This window comes from Hipposideros armiger, unplaced genomic scaffold, assembly GCF_001890085.2.
Source record: "Hipposideros armiger isolate ML-2016 unplaced genomic scaffold, ASM189008v1 scaffold_802, whole genome shotgun sequence".
Classification (NCBI taxonomy): domain Eukaryota; kingdom Metazoa; phylum Chordata; class Mammalia; order Chiroptera; family Hipposideridae; genus Hipposideros; species Hipposideros armiger.
The window spans coordinates 624,561-642,935 of record NW_017732152.1 but is presented as its reverse complement, the minus strand read 5'-3'; the positions used below and the strand labels follow the sequence as shown (position 1 = coordinate 642,935).

Below are 18,375 nucleotides of genomic sequence, written 5' to 3'. Positions count from 1 at the left end.
AACTAGATGGAACTCTTCCAATAATCCGAGATGGTTCAATAATCAAACCTAAACCTTGGGAGCAATACATGCAACTTTTGTTGGCCTGTTTCATGTCTGTCTTCTTTCTAAAGTTTATTCATGTATTTTTACATTTGAGATTTGTAGAAAATGTTTTAATCTAAGTGCAATTTCAGGGTAAAATAAAAAAAAACAGATTTGTCAAATCTATATGGAGAATTTAAAGGGAAGAAGATGTAGTGATTTCATTTTATGTACTGTTCCATTAATTTGTGTGCTGATGCATGATTCTCACCATTAGAAAAGAGAAGTAGCCGGATAAAAGCACATGTTATTTCTTCACCTCGTTACAACTTGAAGCAGACTTTCTCACCATATCTACTCTTAACTCCTTCTTTAGAGAAGGAAGGCTGCCAGCCAAAATCAATTTACAAGGACATCTTTGATTTAAAAAAGAATATGTCATTCTATATAAAGTATTTTGAAATTTTATCCAAGAGAGGGAAAAAATGGTAGAGAAAGGCAAGCTTCTTCAGAATATCTATGTTTCCACCTAGGTAGATTTTAGCAGTGCTGTTGTGAGATGGGAGAAAAATTCCATGTAATTTATTAGTATATATAGAAAACATTTCCTATCCTTTTAAGTCTGAGTTGGGTTGGAGAAGAAAAATTGCTTGTTTAAATAGACATCAATTGAATAAATAAAGAATATAACCATTATAGTTAGGTGGATAATTGGATAACAAAGAGTAAATGGAGTAATTAAAAAAGATAGTAAATGACTGAAAAATATAACAAGTAGAGGAAGCTCAGCTGCGGGAAAAGTGAATAAGGTAGAAATTCTATTATGTGCTATCATCTTATATTACAGGGTTTTTTTGTTTGTTTCTAACTTTTTTGTATTTATCATTGCTTTAGATTAAAAACAAGCAGAGATGCCTTTACAGAGATACCATTTGACTTAGAATTAAATTTTAAATGTGAACATTCTCTAGGTAACACCTGAAAAACAAATCAATCTTTACATTAATGATGAGAAGTTCTTTTAATATTTAAAAGCCAGCTAGGTGACTGTCTCAGGGATTATTTTGATGAAACTGACGAGTTTAAATTCCATTCCATTATAAGGCAAAGAATTATGACAGTTACACACAGTACCCCACAAACCAACAACTGCTGCAGCATTATTTTCCTTACTATAGCTTCATTTAGCAGAAATCAAACCCGTTTTTAACTCAGAGTGGTACATGCACCCATTCACTTCTCATCCAATCAAAACGGAACTAACCTGTCGACAGAGAAGTACACGTACAAGTGTGAAACCATTTGACCATGTTATATTTTAATTTGCAGAGACAAAAATGACAAGCAATTTATTTACATAAAACTGTACAAAATCAAATTAAATTATGTAAAGTATTTCATAAATAGTTGGACGAGTGTTTAATACATTTCGCCAGGTTTAGCATAGTTGCGCGTGCATAGTGACTCATAATAAACGATGATAAATTGTTCTCTGCTTCACTATCAACATCCAAGTAGCAGAACAATAGTCAATGATTAACATTACAAACAGATCGTACCACACGGAATGCAAGTGCTTTAAAATGTAGGAAAAGCCGTCTGAAAGTAAACCCTAGGTAGCTGGGAAAAATGGCACCTTCCTCCAGATGTTATATATACCTCTGCCTGGGTCACAACTCGGAAGCTTTACACTATTGATGATCATCTTCACTTTTTTTTTTTTTCTCCTTAAGGACACATGTATATTTATCACTGATACAGTACACTGAAAACTACTTAGATCTTTCGATTTCTCGGGACTGTTTTGGGATGGTTGTTCGATTCTTAGCAGTTTCTTCTGGTCGGTGTGTTTTATTTTACTTCCTTATGAAACAGCTTCCTAGGGTAGCCTTTCAGCCAGACATCTTCAGTTACATCTTAGGTCCTCTCCCCATAAAAATAATGCCTCCCTTGTTTTCTGAAACTCAGGCAGCAGGCCAGTCACAAACCATACAGAAATGATATCTGGAGGTTCAGAATGAGCATTAGAGTTTAGACTGAAGCTACAGACGTTTTAAAACACATAATTCATATAGTTACTCATTAATTTATAAATGTGTCCTAATGTATAATGCATGCAAAGTTCACTTGAGAGTCTTGTGTACAGAAAAGAAGTGTGAAACAGCAGCTACAGTAAAAATAACAAAAAGGAAATAAAATAAAGACTAAAAATTCTAAATCAATATTTTTATCTTGCAAGATGGATTGATTTTACCCCTGATAACATCTTCCTGTGTTACTATTAACAATAAATGCTTTTAGCCTTCTAGTCAGAATTAAGCAGCCCATATTAATGCCTTAATTCTGTTGTATGAATGAATGATATTTAAGACTGGTCCATTATCTGAGTTTGTCAGAAGGCAAATTTTTAATATATCATTTATTATTTTCAGAAAATAAACATGGATAAATATACAAGATCAAAAAAGTTGGGAATAGCCCATTTCCCCTCATTGTCCAAACCCAACAACCGTTTTTTTTTACCATAACAACAGGTATAAAAGGCACAGTTGCTTATTTTGCATTCACTCATTTATTTATTTTTTTTGTTTCTTTTTATTGGTTTTTTTCAAAAGCACTCTATATATGGAGTGGCACCATATTTCACCTATTCAAAATAAAAGTCATACAAACACAAAATATATTTCTGTGTCATGCCAGCTCATTATATAATAAACATGTTATGATAGCTAATTCTACTAGAATTACTGTGAATACTTACAGTACACTGAATTTTATTCTTTCACACCCATTTTAGTTCTAAAGAGAGGCTCACGAGTTAAATGACAATGATATGGCTGTCTTGAATGTGGTGCAAACGGCATTGGGGAATGTGGATCCAAATAATCTGAAGGTCCAGGTGATCAGTATTAGCTTTATAGACAACAGAAGGGTTTTATGATAGAGTGAAATGAGCTATCTAAGGGTTTCAAGTGTCTCTGAAAGAAAGAAAAAAAATGCTTAAAAAAAAAAAGCTTGTTGAACACCTGTGTTATGCAATTATTTCCTTTGTAACGTGCAAGAAAAAATATGTATACATTTCATAAGTATCTTTAGAAGTATTTTGTCTTAATAGGTACTTACAGATTATACAAGGCAGAACTGCTTTAATGCAGTTTCCTAACAAAGTACTAGAATTGCATTTTTCCGTAATGTAAATAATAATTAAACACAAACATGTTCAATTATTGATATTTTAGTCCAATGTTTTTGCTTCAACTACATATCCTCTTTCATCCTAACTATTATACATAAACTAACATCAAAATGAAAACTCTTTTTAAGAAGGATCATAAGGAAATGACCCCAAAAGAGTACCCCACCAAACAGATACGTGGTTTTCAAAGATAAGCATTTTGATGGCCTAGAGTGAATTGACAACCTATATTCCAGGCTGCTTCACTTTATAGTCTAAGAAATTCTGCAAAGTATGAAACTACCCAAAGCTACATTGTTTCTACAGTTTGCTAGAGAGCAATCAAGGCTATGCCTTAACCAGGTTACAAACATTCAGTATGGGAACACGTGCTCTCTTTCCCTGTTATCCCCTGTTCAGTCCCTGGATTGTCACTTTTCATTTGAATGTCCGAGCTCAATTTCCAATTGCATTAAATCATCCTCAATGGAGCAAAGTGATTCAAAATCTGCATACTGGTTTGTTTTTTCTTATTATTACACTGAGAAAACTGCATATTTTTCAACTTTGAGATGTACATACTATGAGACATGCCACTGCCCAGAACTCATTTCTTTCATGTGCAGTCTGGATTTAAGACATATATTTTAAAATGTTCAAATCGCATTAGTGACAAAGTCAATTAGAGTGTCACCTTGTTTCAATATTGTGAGTCTCAAAATAGTGCAATATTGCACAGGTTTCAAAATTAATGCACTTGTATTCTATGGAAGTGTGCGTTGAACATATAAAAACTGCAATTGCTAATTTGAAATGTGGATAGTAACACCAGCAAGCATATCTGGATTCTAAAATGGTAATAGTGAACTTAATTTATCAGACTGCATGACAATGTATCTTTCTTTCCCTCCTTTCCCACAAATATGATTTTAAAAAGTAGAATCTTCCCTGATAATTTTTTTGAAACTAAACTTGAACCTCAACTAATTGTCTAATAGAATACCAAAAATACATCTCAATACTTTTTCATTTTCTGAGCTTTCAAAGAAATTCCATTTTAAAATAAAATTCCTATTTTCCGGGTAGAGAGACTATGTAAAATAAGCTAGTGTTTGAGTGTTTCTGTGCGTGAACAGGTTCAGTTGCTTCTGTTGCTTAATGGGTTTCCATGTCAAGACCAAATCTACTTCATGATTTCCCTGATCTGCCGTATGATCTTTGGCCTTTTAATGACACAATTGTTCCAGTTAGTTGATAATAGTGATGCTTTCTGAAAAATATAATTTTTACAAATCATAATTAGTGTAATTGATACATGTGGTCAAGATTGTGTATATAATAAGAATATTCAATGAAGATATGGAATTGAAGTTAGTGCTCTTGACTTGAAAAGAACAACAGATGCCAATTTTGGGACTGCAATCTCCGACTGGGTATTGTTTAGCTCTGTCTTTAATAGAATATTAAAGCTGTGATCTTCCCAAAATGCTTCTTAGAGGGGCCCCTTTATAAGACTGTACCATTAGAGGGGCTCCATCATTTTGAGGATTGCCTTTCATGGTAATTAATCATATTCTGATGGTATGTCTGAAATATATTTAACCTGATCTACCTTTTTTTGATCGGCCATATGACATTTGAACTAAATCAAAGTGACTAAAATCATGCTTCAGCTTAGAGATAATGAGAATGTGTTGTGTTCTGCTAATCAGGCTTATTACCATGAAAGAAACTTGCAACCATCTTTTGGGGGTGGGGGGTGGGGAGAGGGAGAGTGGGTGTTGGGAATCAGTGAGGGGGTTAGACATGCAAGTAACAAGGATGGTTTCTACATTGTACATTACAATCAGGCTAACGGTATCGCTAAAGGCCTGATCGGGAGGCGGAAGTGGCAGGCAAAGCTTTGTCTCTTTGGTAGCCCCCTCTTTTCGATTAAAACGGTTTTACTTTGTAAGGTTTTTTGCCCCTTATTCTCCTTCTCATACATGAAAAGAACTTTGCTGTTGGTTCTTTATAGCCTACAGGTAAACTTCTCTTCTAGTGAGCGTATTAACAGGAGATGGCTTGTATTCCCCTGTTTTTGTAAGGGGAATATCCTCAGGGTTGGCTTCCTCATTTTTGCTGAAACTAGCTGCACTGAAGGTCTCATAGGATGAGGTCAACTTTTTGTTCAGGAGGTTTCTGTTGCGGTCACCCATAATGGCGGCCTCGCCATTGGCCAGCTTTTCCTGGCTTCCTCGTTCATCAACAGGCATGAAAGTGGAGAGTTTGGGCTGGTTCTTCTTTCTCTCTGGAGAAGTGCGGACTGGCATCCAGCAGGAGTCCGAGTGGCCATATTCATCACACTCACGGGTGCACTTCCCAGTCAGGGCTACATCCGGAAGAGGTCTTGAATCTGAAATTCAGAAAGAAGGAGCCATTAGAGCTGGACATTCCTCAACAGGCTTTCCTGATCTGTATGAAGTGTGTGTGTGTGTGGGGGGGGGCGGGGAGGGTTTTGTGTGTGTGTGCGCGCGTGTATTCTTTACCATAACAGTTTACTTTTTTCAACACCCTACAGCTCATCATCCCATAGAACAGTTTTCATTTCATGTCCATTAAAGATAAGGTTTTGCAAAAACTTCCGATAATTAGAGAAAGAGAGGAACGAACAAACTGATAAATTTAAGTGTGTGCAAGAGATAGGTATTTTGGCATTTGTTACAGGACAGGGACCTGTGTATATTCTCAGGTAGAAATAAGAGTTCATACATATATTTGTATCAGTGTAAATTTTTCCATATGCATAAGAAAAGTCATTAAATCCAAATACATAATTTTCTGTATTTATAAATTATCCCAGAAATCACATACTTTTGCCAGTTGGATTCCTTCCTGCGTATACATTATTCATAGAATGCAAATATGCAAAACCTTATATTCAAAATACATTCTAAAACATCAGGGTGACTCAGAAATAGAACCTAAATTGACAATACATTATGTGGTAAAAAATAAAAAAGCAAAGTACAAGTAGGATATGAGTGAACACATACTAGCAATATCACCACCTCCCCCACCCTAGCCCCCGTCCCCCACCCCACCTTGTCATGTGACTATATATGTGCTGTAGGATAATCCCCTGAGTATTCACATAGAAATACATTTGTGAAGGTGTTTGCTGAATAAAATTGTGTGAAATGCAATGTATTGCGTAAATATAGTCAGGCTCTTAAAGTATTGATGAAATAGCATGTACTCCTAATTAATGGTGTTGACTAGTCTAATGGAATGTATTTTCTATTTCTATAATGCTAAGCTATAGCTAGAGAATTCTTAGGAATCAAAGTTAAAGATTGCAGTTAAGAATTACCTGTATGTGTGATTAAAATTATTATGTGTGTCTGTCTTCTTTGGATAATAGTTATGTATACTTAAATTTTCTTACTATTTAATACTTAAATAGTAAGAATAGTTAAATAGTTAATTTTTCTGACTATTACAAATATATATATATATATATATATATATATATATATATATTCTTTTTTTAGCTAAGCCATCCTGCCACCTGTTGTCAGCTCAGCGGCAGCTCAGCTCCGGCCGGGACTCGAACCACTGTTGCTCAGCGCTCGCACTCTTGAGCGAAACAAATATTATTTTTTTTAACAGACTTTGTTTTTGTTTGAGAAAGAGAGAGTGAGAGAGAAAATCCTGCTCCACCTCAACAGATTCTATGAGAATAACCTCTAGGGTTATATTTAACATATTTTACAGTTTATGTTATTGCCAAACAAAAGAACATAATATGACTGTGCTCCAATTTATATCACACGGTATCATTTTATTACAAGGTTTGGGACTTAAAAGACTGACAATATTCAACCTCTGCAAATATATCCATAACAAATGGAATTAGTGAGATTTACAGGGACATAATCCTGTGTAGCTTTGGTTTAAAACAGAAGAGATGGTTGTATAAATTATTTCCAACATATTTAATGCTCTGCTTTTGTCCCCACATGCCATGCCCTGTAGTTTAACATCATATTCCTATTTTGGAATTCGTTTGTATAGGATGTTTAGAAGACTTACTCTACCAAATCTCCTAAATTAGGCAGTCCAATGTTGCATGTCATTTTTTCCTTCAGTGATAGATAATTGAAATATTAACATTTGTCAGCCCATTGACTTGAACCACTGTGGCCTGAGATTTTTGTATTGTGTGCTGAGAATTCAACAAGGAAATGCCAGCACTCTTCAAAGGAAATCTAGAATTACTTTTTTCTCTCCCAAAGGTAAATGCAAAAATAATTATTTATTGTAGTTGCACATGCTGCTATTTGACTTCTAAGTGAGCAGATCTTATTAATTTTATCATCAAAAGAAAAGGCACTTTCCTATTCAGTTGTTCACGCTAAATTCCCTCTGTGTCTCTCAAATACATATTTTAGATGCATTTAAAAAAATCAAACTACTGACAAATTTTATGAATGGTTTGTGTAACATAGTTAGTTTAAACGAGCAAACTGAGTTCTTTGGGAATATTTCACATCTGGGGTACTTTGTTTATTTCAAGCTGACCTAAATGCTTTGCAAAGGAAAAAAATAAAAAAACTTATAAAAATGCCAAGTGTAAGGTCAGATCTATGTTTTACTCTACAGATTCCTTTTTTTTTTCTTCTTCATTGCTTTAACAAGTTGAAACTTCTCTTTTTCTCTTCTGAAAGTGCTTAGCAAGGTCACAAGATAATAATCAGGAATTTAGCTACTGAAATAGGAAAAATCTCTATGAATGTGGTTGTCATCCCTGCAGAAATGACAGAATGGTCTCCAACCATCTCTCTACGTTTACTTAAGCCTCACACAACGTGTCAGTTTACTTACACAATGATTTACACACATCGCTGCTTTTCAGAGATTCATTTGCGTTCTAGCTTGACATTCACAGCACTTTGTTTTTCCTTTGTTCGTGATGAATGTAGAGGCAGCTGAGAGGGCTACATTAGTACTCTAACAACTCTTCTTACCTGCGCTTTAATTTGTGTACCTGAACTCCTTGTAGCGCATAAGAAATTATATTCATTTAGGTTGACTCAATTTCCAATCAAATGGACGTGAGAAACCCTTTAATTCCTTCCCTCAGAACATACTTCATAGTTTGGGTTACTTCCTGCTAAAACTGATTTCCTCTTATTGCTTTTAATGAGATGTAGCTTGTCATCTCTGCCATCAGCCCCACGTGTGGGCTGCCACATCTCTATCCAAGAAACATGACTTTTAATAAGGATCTCCTGTCATTTCCAAAGTCAAACACTTGATTGGGGACCACACTGGAAGTTGACAAGCCTAATTGGCTGAGACATGTTGCAGTGTTTGTCATCAAACTTAGAAAATAATCAAGAAAGGCTGTAAGATATTCATCACGAGCAATCAAAACTTCTAATCTTGATGAGTCAAATGAATCCTCAAAAGAAATGCCAATGATTAGCAAATGCAATGTGTATTATGATGCAATTTATTAAGGAAAGGCCTGAGTGGAATAGTATTTTTCTATGGTTCTATATTTTCTTATCTTAATTAGGCAAGTATATAGTATACATCTTCAAAAACATAAATGTTATAAAAGGTTTTAGAGAATCATCAAATATACTTGTTTCTTCCTGTCATAAAAGATATACTCATAAAATGCCTTATTTTTTTGTGGGATTATAGAGGCAGACCCTCCACGACTAGTAACCCTTCTTAAAGAGAAAAAAATAGATCTGAGCAGCACAGGAAATAGATGCCACAAAGTCACAAATTTTACCATGTCATGAAAAAAATGGCACAACCTCCCTAAAACTATACACTTCCTAAGTAAAGGAAATTATAACGAATGTAAGAAGTGGTTGAGTTCTTTCTCTAAAAAGAAGGGTAGTTGTTCTTTAAAATTGTAGGGCAGATGAGTTGGGTAGGCAGAACATGGTGCTGCAAAGACCTCATCAAGAAGTGACAGACAGACAAACCATCATAGAATCATTAGAATAACAAGGAAAGCTCAGATTTATAGAGGCATTTCATGCTTCCAGAAGCTGTCCTACACAGCTCAGAGACCATGAGAGGCATCCTTATTATAAAAGAGCACTGGAATCATTAAGACTCTTGAAGACAGCTCTGCATCAGTGAAGATTTTCATACGCTGAGTTTGCATTCTGCCAGAATCCTGGACACCCACTCTACTCCCAGGTCCTTGGCTTACAGCTAAAGCTACAAGGCTATTTCTGTTTCATAAGAGAAGGCATGAGAATGTTGCATTTAGTTTCAAAATACTTCCAATTAGTTTTTCTCTCTCTTTTTTAAAAAGCTCAGACACTTAATGCTATATGCACCATTTGCTCATTTGTTTAATACATAAATTGCTTAATTCCCTGACCATGTGAGATAAATGGGTTGTTACTTAATGTGTAGACATCCCAGACGTTCACATCATTCCTTTAAAATCAAGCACTAGCACTTTTTTAACATTACTTGACAAAATTCTGCAAATGAAAAAATTGTGATCTTCTCTTCTTTGAGGGAGAAAAAAGCACACCTTTAAAAAATATGTATTTATTTTTCTTTTTATACTTCTTGACTTCCTGTTATATGAAAGCTTTTTTTTTTCTCAAGTCACCCCTAAATTCTGGTGAAATTTGGTGGACTAAGAAAAAGTTTTACAAAAGGATAAATAAATAAAATAATTGGCAATGGATTTCCAACAAATATTTTAATATTCCCTTTACTTTCCTTAGTCCAAATGAAAATATCTCAAGTGATTAAATGGAGTACTTTATTTAAAAGTTGCTGTCAAAAATGATCTCTTTTTTTAACTTAAATAATAGAACTGAGAAGAAATTAATGTTGATTAGCCAAAACATTTTATTTGAAAAATTATTATTGTAGTCAATGAAGCTTAGGTGGGAGAGGATATGATTTAAACGGTACACAGCAAGGTGGCCTCGGCTCTTTTATATAAATAACCTCAAGATTGTTGCCTTCTGCCTGTTTGGGGAATTTGGAAAGATGAGAAAGACAAGCACTTAACAGATCATGGAGCAGGTGGAAATCACTGACTCAGACAAAGAGTTTCTAATCCTCTAAGTATCTGAACATTTTCCAGGAGAAGGGGAAATTGACAGTTACATAAGAGTCACACCAGGCTCCGAGGCGGTCAAGATTTCTATATAGTGTTCTAATTTATCATAAAATCACACGATCCAATCAAATTAGAAGAGGATATAAGGATCGCCTATCCACTCAACTCCTTACTTCAGTCTTATCTAGACCTCCTCTCAAGGGACAGTGGAGTCATCAAAAGAACGATTTGGAGTCCCAATATTGTGGAGTGAGATTCCGAGGCCATAATTTGTCAGCTGTATGACTTTGGATATAATTTCTCTGAGCCTCCAAGATCCTCAAGAGTACGGTAATAATGCCTACTCCCCTATTTGTTTTGGCGATAAAAGTGTTAATGCATATAAAGCCCATAGCATGGTTTCTAGTGTAGTATTCATGTTCAGTAAATAGGTCATGACCCCTGCAGAGAGTTAAAGAGGCAGAGATTTTTTTTTCTCTGTCTGCAATGTTCTATGAGTGAAATGGATAGTGTTTAAGGAAACAGGTTCTGGATTCAAATCCTAACATTGCCATTTACTAAGTGTATAATTGTAAACAAGTTGCCATTTATTTCAATTTCCTCATTTGTATAATGGGCAGAAGATTGAATTAACTTCTTAGGGTTATTGTGAGGTTTAAATGTGTTAACCTACGCAAAGTACTTGTAGCAATTCTTGGCACACACTAAACCCTCAATAAATATTAGCTACTTTAGGTTCACAATCCTTTATCCACAATTCAATATGGATAATTTCATAATATCCCTAATTCATCAAAAAAACCTTAGAAAATCAAGTTTTTTTCCCCAAATTTTTACAACAAGCCTGGCTTCAGAACAAGGCTATTTTTCATCTTTATTTTGCTCATATAGTGTGAATATTTATGTTCTGTGGAAATAGTATGTCTCATTAAGGGTACTATAACAGACTCTTGCAGATTAAAAAAATAATATATGAAACATGAATCATTATACCTTTTCTAAAATATGAAATGTTCTGGATTTTGAGATATATCTGGCCCCAAGGGTTTCAGATAACTTATTGTGTAATTAATACCAATCATCAATCAAAGGGGCTTGTGTTTTGAGTAACTTTTCCAGTAGTACTAATGGGTTTATGCTGATAGAATCTGCAACACATCAGAGCCACCATCTACGCAGGAAAATACTCGTACACTGGTCACCATAGCCTGGTTACTGTATGTCAGGTATCTCTTAATATTTAACACTATTAAGCCAAAGAATATTCACTCAGTATATGTCATTATGGTTGCTCAAAACTAAAGGGCAAATGCTCTATTATTTGAAGTTATCTTTACAACCAAAACGTATCACCCTCACAATTAATCATTTTCACTTGAAAGAAACATTCCAGCTTGCTATCTTGCTTTGCCTGCATGGGCCAGAACACAAGAAGGAGCTCCGTTTTAATAATATGTCAAAAATTAGCAATACAGTAATCTAAGAGGTTGAAAAGCGAAGAGCAACAACAAAAAAACAAGACAAATACCGGAAATGCCATGCATCCCTCATACATCAAAAATAATGAAACAAAAAAGCCATTCAACAAAGCTCTATGCAAATTTCATAATAAATGTAAACCCAATTGTTTGAAAATGCACTATAAGGTCAGAAATTCCTCCTTACACACGCCCCTTTGCAATGTGACATCACTGTTCCTACTGTCAAGATGTGGATTCCATTCCTGCTGGCCTTGGAGCTGGGCTAGCTTTGACGGCTAGAACGTAGCAGAAGTAATACTGTGCTATTTGCAGACGAGCTCTCAAGAGGCCTAGCAGCTCCTGCTTTTGTCCTGGAACTCCTGTGAGCTCCATCCAGAGAGATAGCATGATCTAACCTCTTTGAAGATTAAACACTATTTGAGAGAGGGACTTAGCTGTCCAAGCAGAGCCTACCCCCCAGCCAAGCTCCAGGGGAACAGAGCCACGTGAGGGAGCCAGGCAACACGAGCAGAAGAACGGAGCAGCCAATCCACAGAAACGTAAGGAGTGATAACTCTTCCTTCTTTGAAGCCCCCAGGTTATGCTTATTTGTGTGTGTGTGGTGGGGGAGAGTTCCTTGATATCTCAATAGATCATTGAGCTCATGATCATGGATGTATTATATTACCTGTAATAAATAAACTGCTTCAACCAACAGTCTGAGATCGAAAACAACATACTCCACTTCTTTTATGTTTCCCTAGCATGGGTAAGAAACTGACTAATATGATTGAAAGTCCAACTATTCAAAAGGACATTTTTTGAGATATAAGCACATTCGATTAAGAAGATCTGGAAAGTCTGATCCTGTAAGTACAGGATTTTACTTCATTATACCCACGAGGACTCTAGTTCAGGCTGACACGCCAAGACAATATTAAAATGTTTAAACATGTTTGAAAGCATCAGCAACTTTTCTCCATACCTTAGGCTAGACTCCATTAAACAGCAATTGAATGTATTTTAGGAAGCATTCACTGCCCTGAGGCTTAGACCAGTGTCATTCCGAATGTGGCGTAATCGTCTACAGGGGAGACGGTGCATGCCGTGTCTCAAGCAGTCTGGCTGAATCAACTCAAACACGAATCTGCTGGTCCACACATGAAAACTGCACCACAGCAGAAAATGTATGGTGACTCCTTGGGAGCGATCAATCTATGCACGCAGAGGTCTGCCTTCACTTTGATTTTTCTCTCCACACATGCAAAATCAGCGGCAGTGGTTAAGGGAGTGTTAAGGGAGCAGAATAGAAGATGCTCCGAGGTTGATCTAAAGAGTTTACACAACCCAGAAGGAAACTGGGGACATTTATTTCACAAGTTAGCAATTGATTATTCCACTGAAAATAGACCCCATTCTGGTTTTTATTCGTTTGTTTGTTTGATTTTACCATTCATATTTATTTTCCATGGCAATAATCATAGCTTTCATGATTTTCCTTCTAGTCTCTTAGGTATTCTTATATTAGAAATGATTTACTTCAGGCGCCATAGGCTTCAATAATCTGATGAAAATTACAAGTATCGTCTTCCCCCATAAGTGCAGATAAGTGCCCATAAAATTTCAGTGGGATTCAAGATACCCGAGTTACAGTTGGAAGGTAATACTTTGATTCTTCTGGTGGGTGAGAGAAGAAAGGAGAGATATACATACATATATATATATATATATATATATATATAATGTAAATATATACATATATAATTTTACTTTACATATTTTATTGATATAATTCATATACCATAAAATCCATCCTTTTAAAGTGCACAGTTAAGTGATTTATATTATCTTCATGATATGCAACCATCACCACTATCTATTTCCAGAACATTTTCATCTACCCCCAAAGAAACACTACCCATTAGCTGTCACTATCCATTTCCTCTTCCCTAGCACCTGGCAAATCTATTTCCTGTCTCTATGAATTTTCTTGTTCTGGGGATTTCATATAAATAGAATCATATAATATATGGTATTTTGTATCTGGCTTCTTTCACTTAGCTTAATGTTTTCAAGGTTCATCTGGGTTATAGCATGAGTCAGTACTTCATTCCTTTTCATGGCTGAATAACGTTCCGTTGTATGGATCTACCATATAACGTTTACCTATACAACAACTGATGGACATTTGGGTTTAGCAATCCATTATTTTTACCTATATGTATGCTTGTATATTCCAAGTTTCTCTTACAAACAACATAGAGCAAAATTACATTTCTAAAATTTAATCTAACAATCTCTTTTAATTTGTAAGCATCTTCCATTGTCATAACTACCATTGGGATTTATTCCTAGTATTTTATTTTTTCATTTCTATTTATCATGCTATTTCCTTTGTTATTAAATTTATTGGGGTGATATTGATTAATAAAATTATATAGGTTTCATGTGTACAATTCTATAATATATTATTTATATATTGCATTGTGTGTTCACCAAGGAAAGGTATATTTTCAGAATTTTTTTCCCTTTTGTGTTAGAATCAAATTTTAAGAAATATTTAACAATTCAATACCCAGCCTTGAAAAACAGAAATTACATGTGGTAAACAAATTCTCATTCAAGCAGTGAAAAAGAGATTTAAAATGAAAAAAAAAATCATGAAACATATATATAGAAGGAAAATAATTTAGGTTTGAAGATGTTAATATTTTTGGTAGGTCATTTAAATGTCCAAATCTAAAACCCCCAATAACTTATAAGGCTTTGTATAAATAGCAATGGTCAGAGATGAATTTAACTGATTGCTGATCAATTTTAAAACATGTTTTCTTTCCTAGAATCTACATCAAATATTTGCTTCAAACCAGTGTCTTAAATTGCTCACAATTCACTTACCTAAACAAGAGGGATGAATTGATGAATTCTTGTAATTATGGAAGTTTATTCAAAACAGTAATGATCTAGATGAATATTTTTTGTAAGTTACTAAAATGTGTTAGCCACTTAATATTAGTTTCACTATAAAGTGTAATGTGGATAGTACTAAAAAAGTTGCAGGTATCAATTTAGAGTCACCAATTTCCAGTAATAGTCTCAAATCTTCAGTTTTCATTACTGGCCATAAGGTTGTAGAATGTATATCCTACAATAAATATTAATATTGTCTTTTGGAATAGATGTTTATTATAAAAAAATACATAAAGGCTCTATTAACTGTTAGAATATTATCTTTGGATTATAGTCTTGAAAGCAGTGCCCATTTTATCTTTGCTTCCCCACATAACATATAATTCTGTACAAATAAACGGGTTGCAAAGAGAAAACTATATATAAACATTTTCGAAAAATAAATAAATAGCTCTTGTAATAAGTAGTGGTATCAAATATCTGAATATTTAATGCAAATATGCTAAATATTACAACAAATTAATTTCATATTTGGGGATGTCTTAAGGTGGAAGAGAAACATTCCATTGGCATTAATGTGATATAAGGTTTTCTATATGTTTTTTTCTAGGCATTATTTTGTGTGAAAGTCTAAAATGAATTGTATTAAAGTTCAAATCATGTATGAAGTAGAGCTGTAATGTAACATGATTACTTTTTGCACATGGGCAAGTCATAGCCATTTAAGTTTACTGAAGTAATATATGATTATTATTTTTTTAATGTGGCAAAATCACAGTACCCATTCATTTCCTCCTTCAGTGTCAGGATCCTGAGAAATTATACAATTATTCTAACGGTATGGCCATTTTCAAAACTTATTCTCAAACTTTTTTCATGGAATTACCTATTGAAATATCTCACAAGTCATACAGAAAAGCTTACCTAGTTGGAAAGACTGCAGTAATAACAAGCTGCATTGTAATAGACTTCCATTAGTTACTGTGATTTGGGAGAAAAACAGAGTTCCTCCTTCTGTTCCTTTCTGAGGAAGATTTCATGAAAACATTGAGTTTTGAAGCTTTATTGAGAGATGAGGCTCTGAAAGCTTTTGGTAGGAGAGGAAACCAATTCTTGGGAGAGTTTTAAAATAGTTGGAATGCTGGCCCCTTATTATGGTCAATAAGTTGATCAGTTGAAACTAAAATTGCCAATCACAATTAGGACTTAAAAAGTGTTAAAGAGCTGGAGAGAGTACAGAGAAGATTAAAAAAAAAAAACGGAAAAGGAAGGAAATAATCTCTGATGACTAGCAAACAGGACTCAATGAGCAGCTAAAGTGGGGGAAATCAATGAAGCAATTCTGGATCAGTTTGCTTCATTGATTTTTGCTGTTCATTGAAATGTTTTCCTTTATTTACTTCCTACTGCTTTGGAGAGTAGCAAAGTCTCACTGTTGAATCTCCAGTGGAGCCTGTGATGGACTGAGAAGCTAGCCCCAGAGATGTTCTCATGCCTGCATTATACCTTCTCATGCTGTTTGGATGCAGAGGCAGTTGTAATGCTCCAAGCGATGCTGCAGGAGCCATCTTCACATTTGCTCCCACACCCTTTCCTTGGTGGAAGAATAACGGTCCACTGGAAAGATGCCTACATCCCAATCGCCAGAACCTGTGAGCATGTTAGGTTACATGGCAAAGGGGAATTAAGGTTTCAGATGGTATGTAGGTTGCTAATAAATAGATTTTAAAATAGGGAGATTACAGGGGTCTAAACTACAAACCAAGGAATGTGGGTAGGCTCACAAAACTGGAAAAGGCAAGGAAACCGATTATCCCTTCAAGCCTCTAGGTCTAGAACAAAAGGCAGCCCTGCTGAGACTGCTTTTTTTAGCCTGGGGAGAACCTGCCAGAATTCTGACCTACATAACTGTAAGAGGATAAATTTCTGTTGTTTTAAGACACTAAGTTTCTAGTAATTTGTTACAGTTGCAATAGGAACCTAATACACATTCACACTGATTCTCAGGTCAGAGCGAGGACAGCACAGGCTTGATACAGTTGATCCTTTCTACCCATATTTCATCCATTAAAGGAAACGAAGTAAAACACTTTGACTTTCAAAGCTTTTATTGAGTCATGTTTACCTAAATTTTGAGCATCCACTTAAGTATTTTCAATTTCCCCTTTTGAAAATTCGACAGCACCCGAGTATGTAATTGCCAAGTTATTAGTATATGACCAATCCACAAAGTTCAATTTCTTTTTTGTTCAGGAAAGTACTAACCGCTCACTTTTGTGAGTCACAACGTCTTCCTCCTGGGCCCCTCAGTAATAGCTGGCTCTAGGACTATTACCACAGAAACCATTTTCAGCCATTCTAAATTTGGGTAGTGTGATTCCCAAGAAGAGGAAAGAAAGGGGATTTGGCGTCACATGTAAGCAGTAGAGCCAATTACCGGGGCACGACCTTAATGAGGCCTTTGCCAGGCTCACAGTGGCTTTGTCCCTTCCTGATATTTGTCACTTAAATGCCACTTTTGTTTGATTGTTTAGTCTGTTTCCCTCCTAGCGATGAGCAGAAAAGTGCCTAATAAAAAGCCCCTGTAGGATTATTTTAAGAACAGTAAGTAGAGTAACACATCTCTCCCTGGTTTGAAAGCTCTTCCATACATTTCAGTATAAATCGCATGCTCCGTATGTTTGCATAGAACACCCTTCAGCATCTAGATCCGTAACCTAAACTCTTTAGGTTAAAGAGTTAACCTAAACCATTGGCCACTTCGACAAACCTAATGTAGTTGTTATTTCTAGAAAGCCTCTTGCTATTCCAGGTCTTCAAGACATTAATGCGTTGCTTCCTCTGGTATTCTTTGCCTGATCATTTATCTATCTCCCATAAATCCTTCAAAATGGGTTCCAGGATGTCTCATTTAAGAGTTGGCCTAATCAGCCTCATTGTGATTTCTCTTTGCTCCCCTAGTCTGCATCCTCTATCTTCATAGCATTTAATATATTGTACTGAAATCTGCCGCCGATTCATGTGACTTTTCCATATAGGGTCAATCTCTATGGATTGGAGTCATAAATGGCTTAACTGTGTACCCTGGATTCTAGCACTAAACCAGTCACATCTTCAATAAGTGCCTTTGAGTGGAGGAATGAAAAACATGGTCGTAAAAATTAACTGAAAATGGAACAAAGACCTAAATATGAGACTCAAAACAATAAACTGCATAGAAGAAAGCATAGGTACTAAACTTATGGACCTTGGGTTCAAAGAGGATTTGATGAATTTGACTTCAAAGGCAAGGAAGTAAAAGCAAAAATAAATGGATGGGACTATATCAAACTAAAAGGCTTCTGCACAAAAAAAGAAACCATCAACAAAACAAAGAGGCAACCCACCAGATGGGAGAAGATATTTGCAAACAACGCAAAGGGGCTAATATCCAAAATATATAAATAACTCCTATAACTCAACAACATAAAAACAAACAATCCAGTTAAAAAATGGGCAGAGGACCTGAACAGACACTTTTCCTAAGAAGACATACAAATGGACAACAGATACATGGAAAAATGCTCAACTTCACTAGCTATTAGGGAAAAGCAAATCAAAACCACAATGAGATACTACCTCACAGCTGTTAGAATGACTATTATCAACAAGAAGCTGATGTAGAATAATACTGAATGTCAACTATAAGTAAATATATATATATTATATAT

At 35.2% G+C, this 18,375-nt stretch overlaps 1 protein-coding gene across 5 annotated transcripts in view; it reads right to left on the bottom strand.

Annotated features, from left to right (window-relative positions):
• Positions 1 to 1,735: 1,735 nt before the first annotated feature.
• The window catches only part of PCDH7 (protocadherin 7), a 470,358-nt gene continuing 453,718 nt past the window's right edge, over positions 1,736 to 18,375 (bottom strand). For 3 of the 5 annotated variants that reach the window (XM_019628662.1, XM_019628663.1, XM_019628664.1), the window contains exon 3: positions 1,736 to 5,594. In XM_019628662.1, coding sequence (XP_019484207.1) covers positions 5,218 to 5,594 — 377 coding nt within the window. In that variant the 3' untranslated portion in view covers positions 1,736 to 5,217. The remainder of the gene's footprint in view (positions 5,595 to 18,375) is intronic. The other 2 variants (XM_019628671.1, XM_019628666.1) reach the window with 2 other exon arrangements.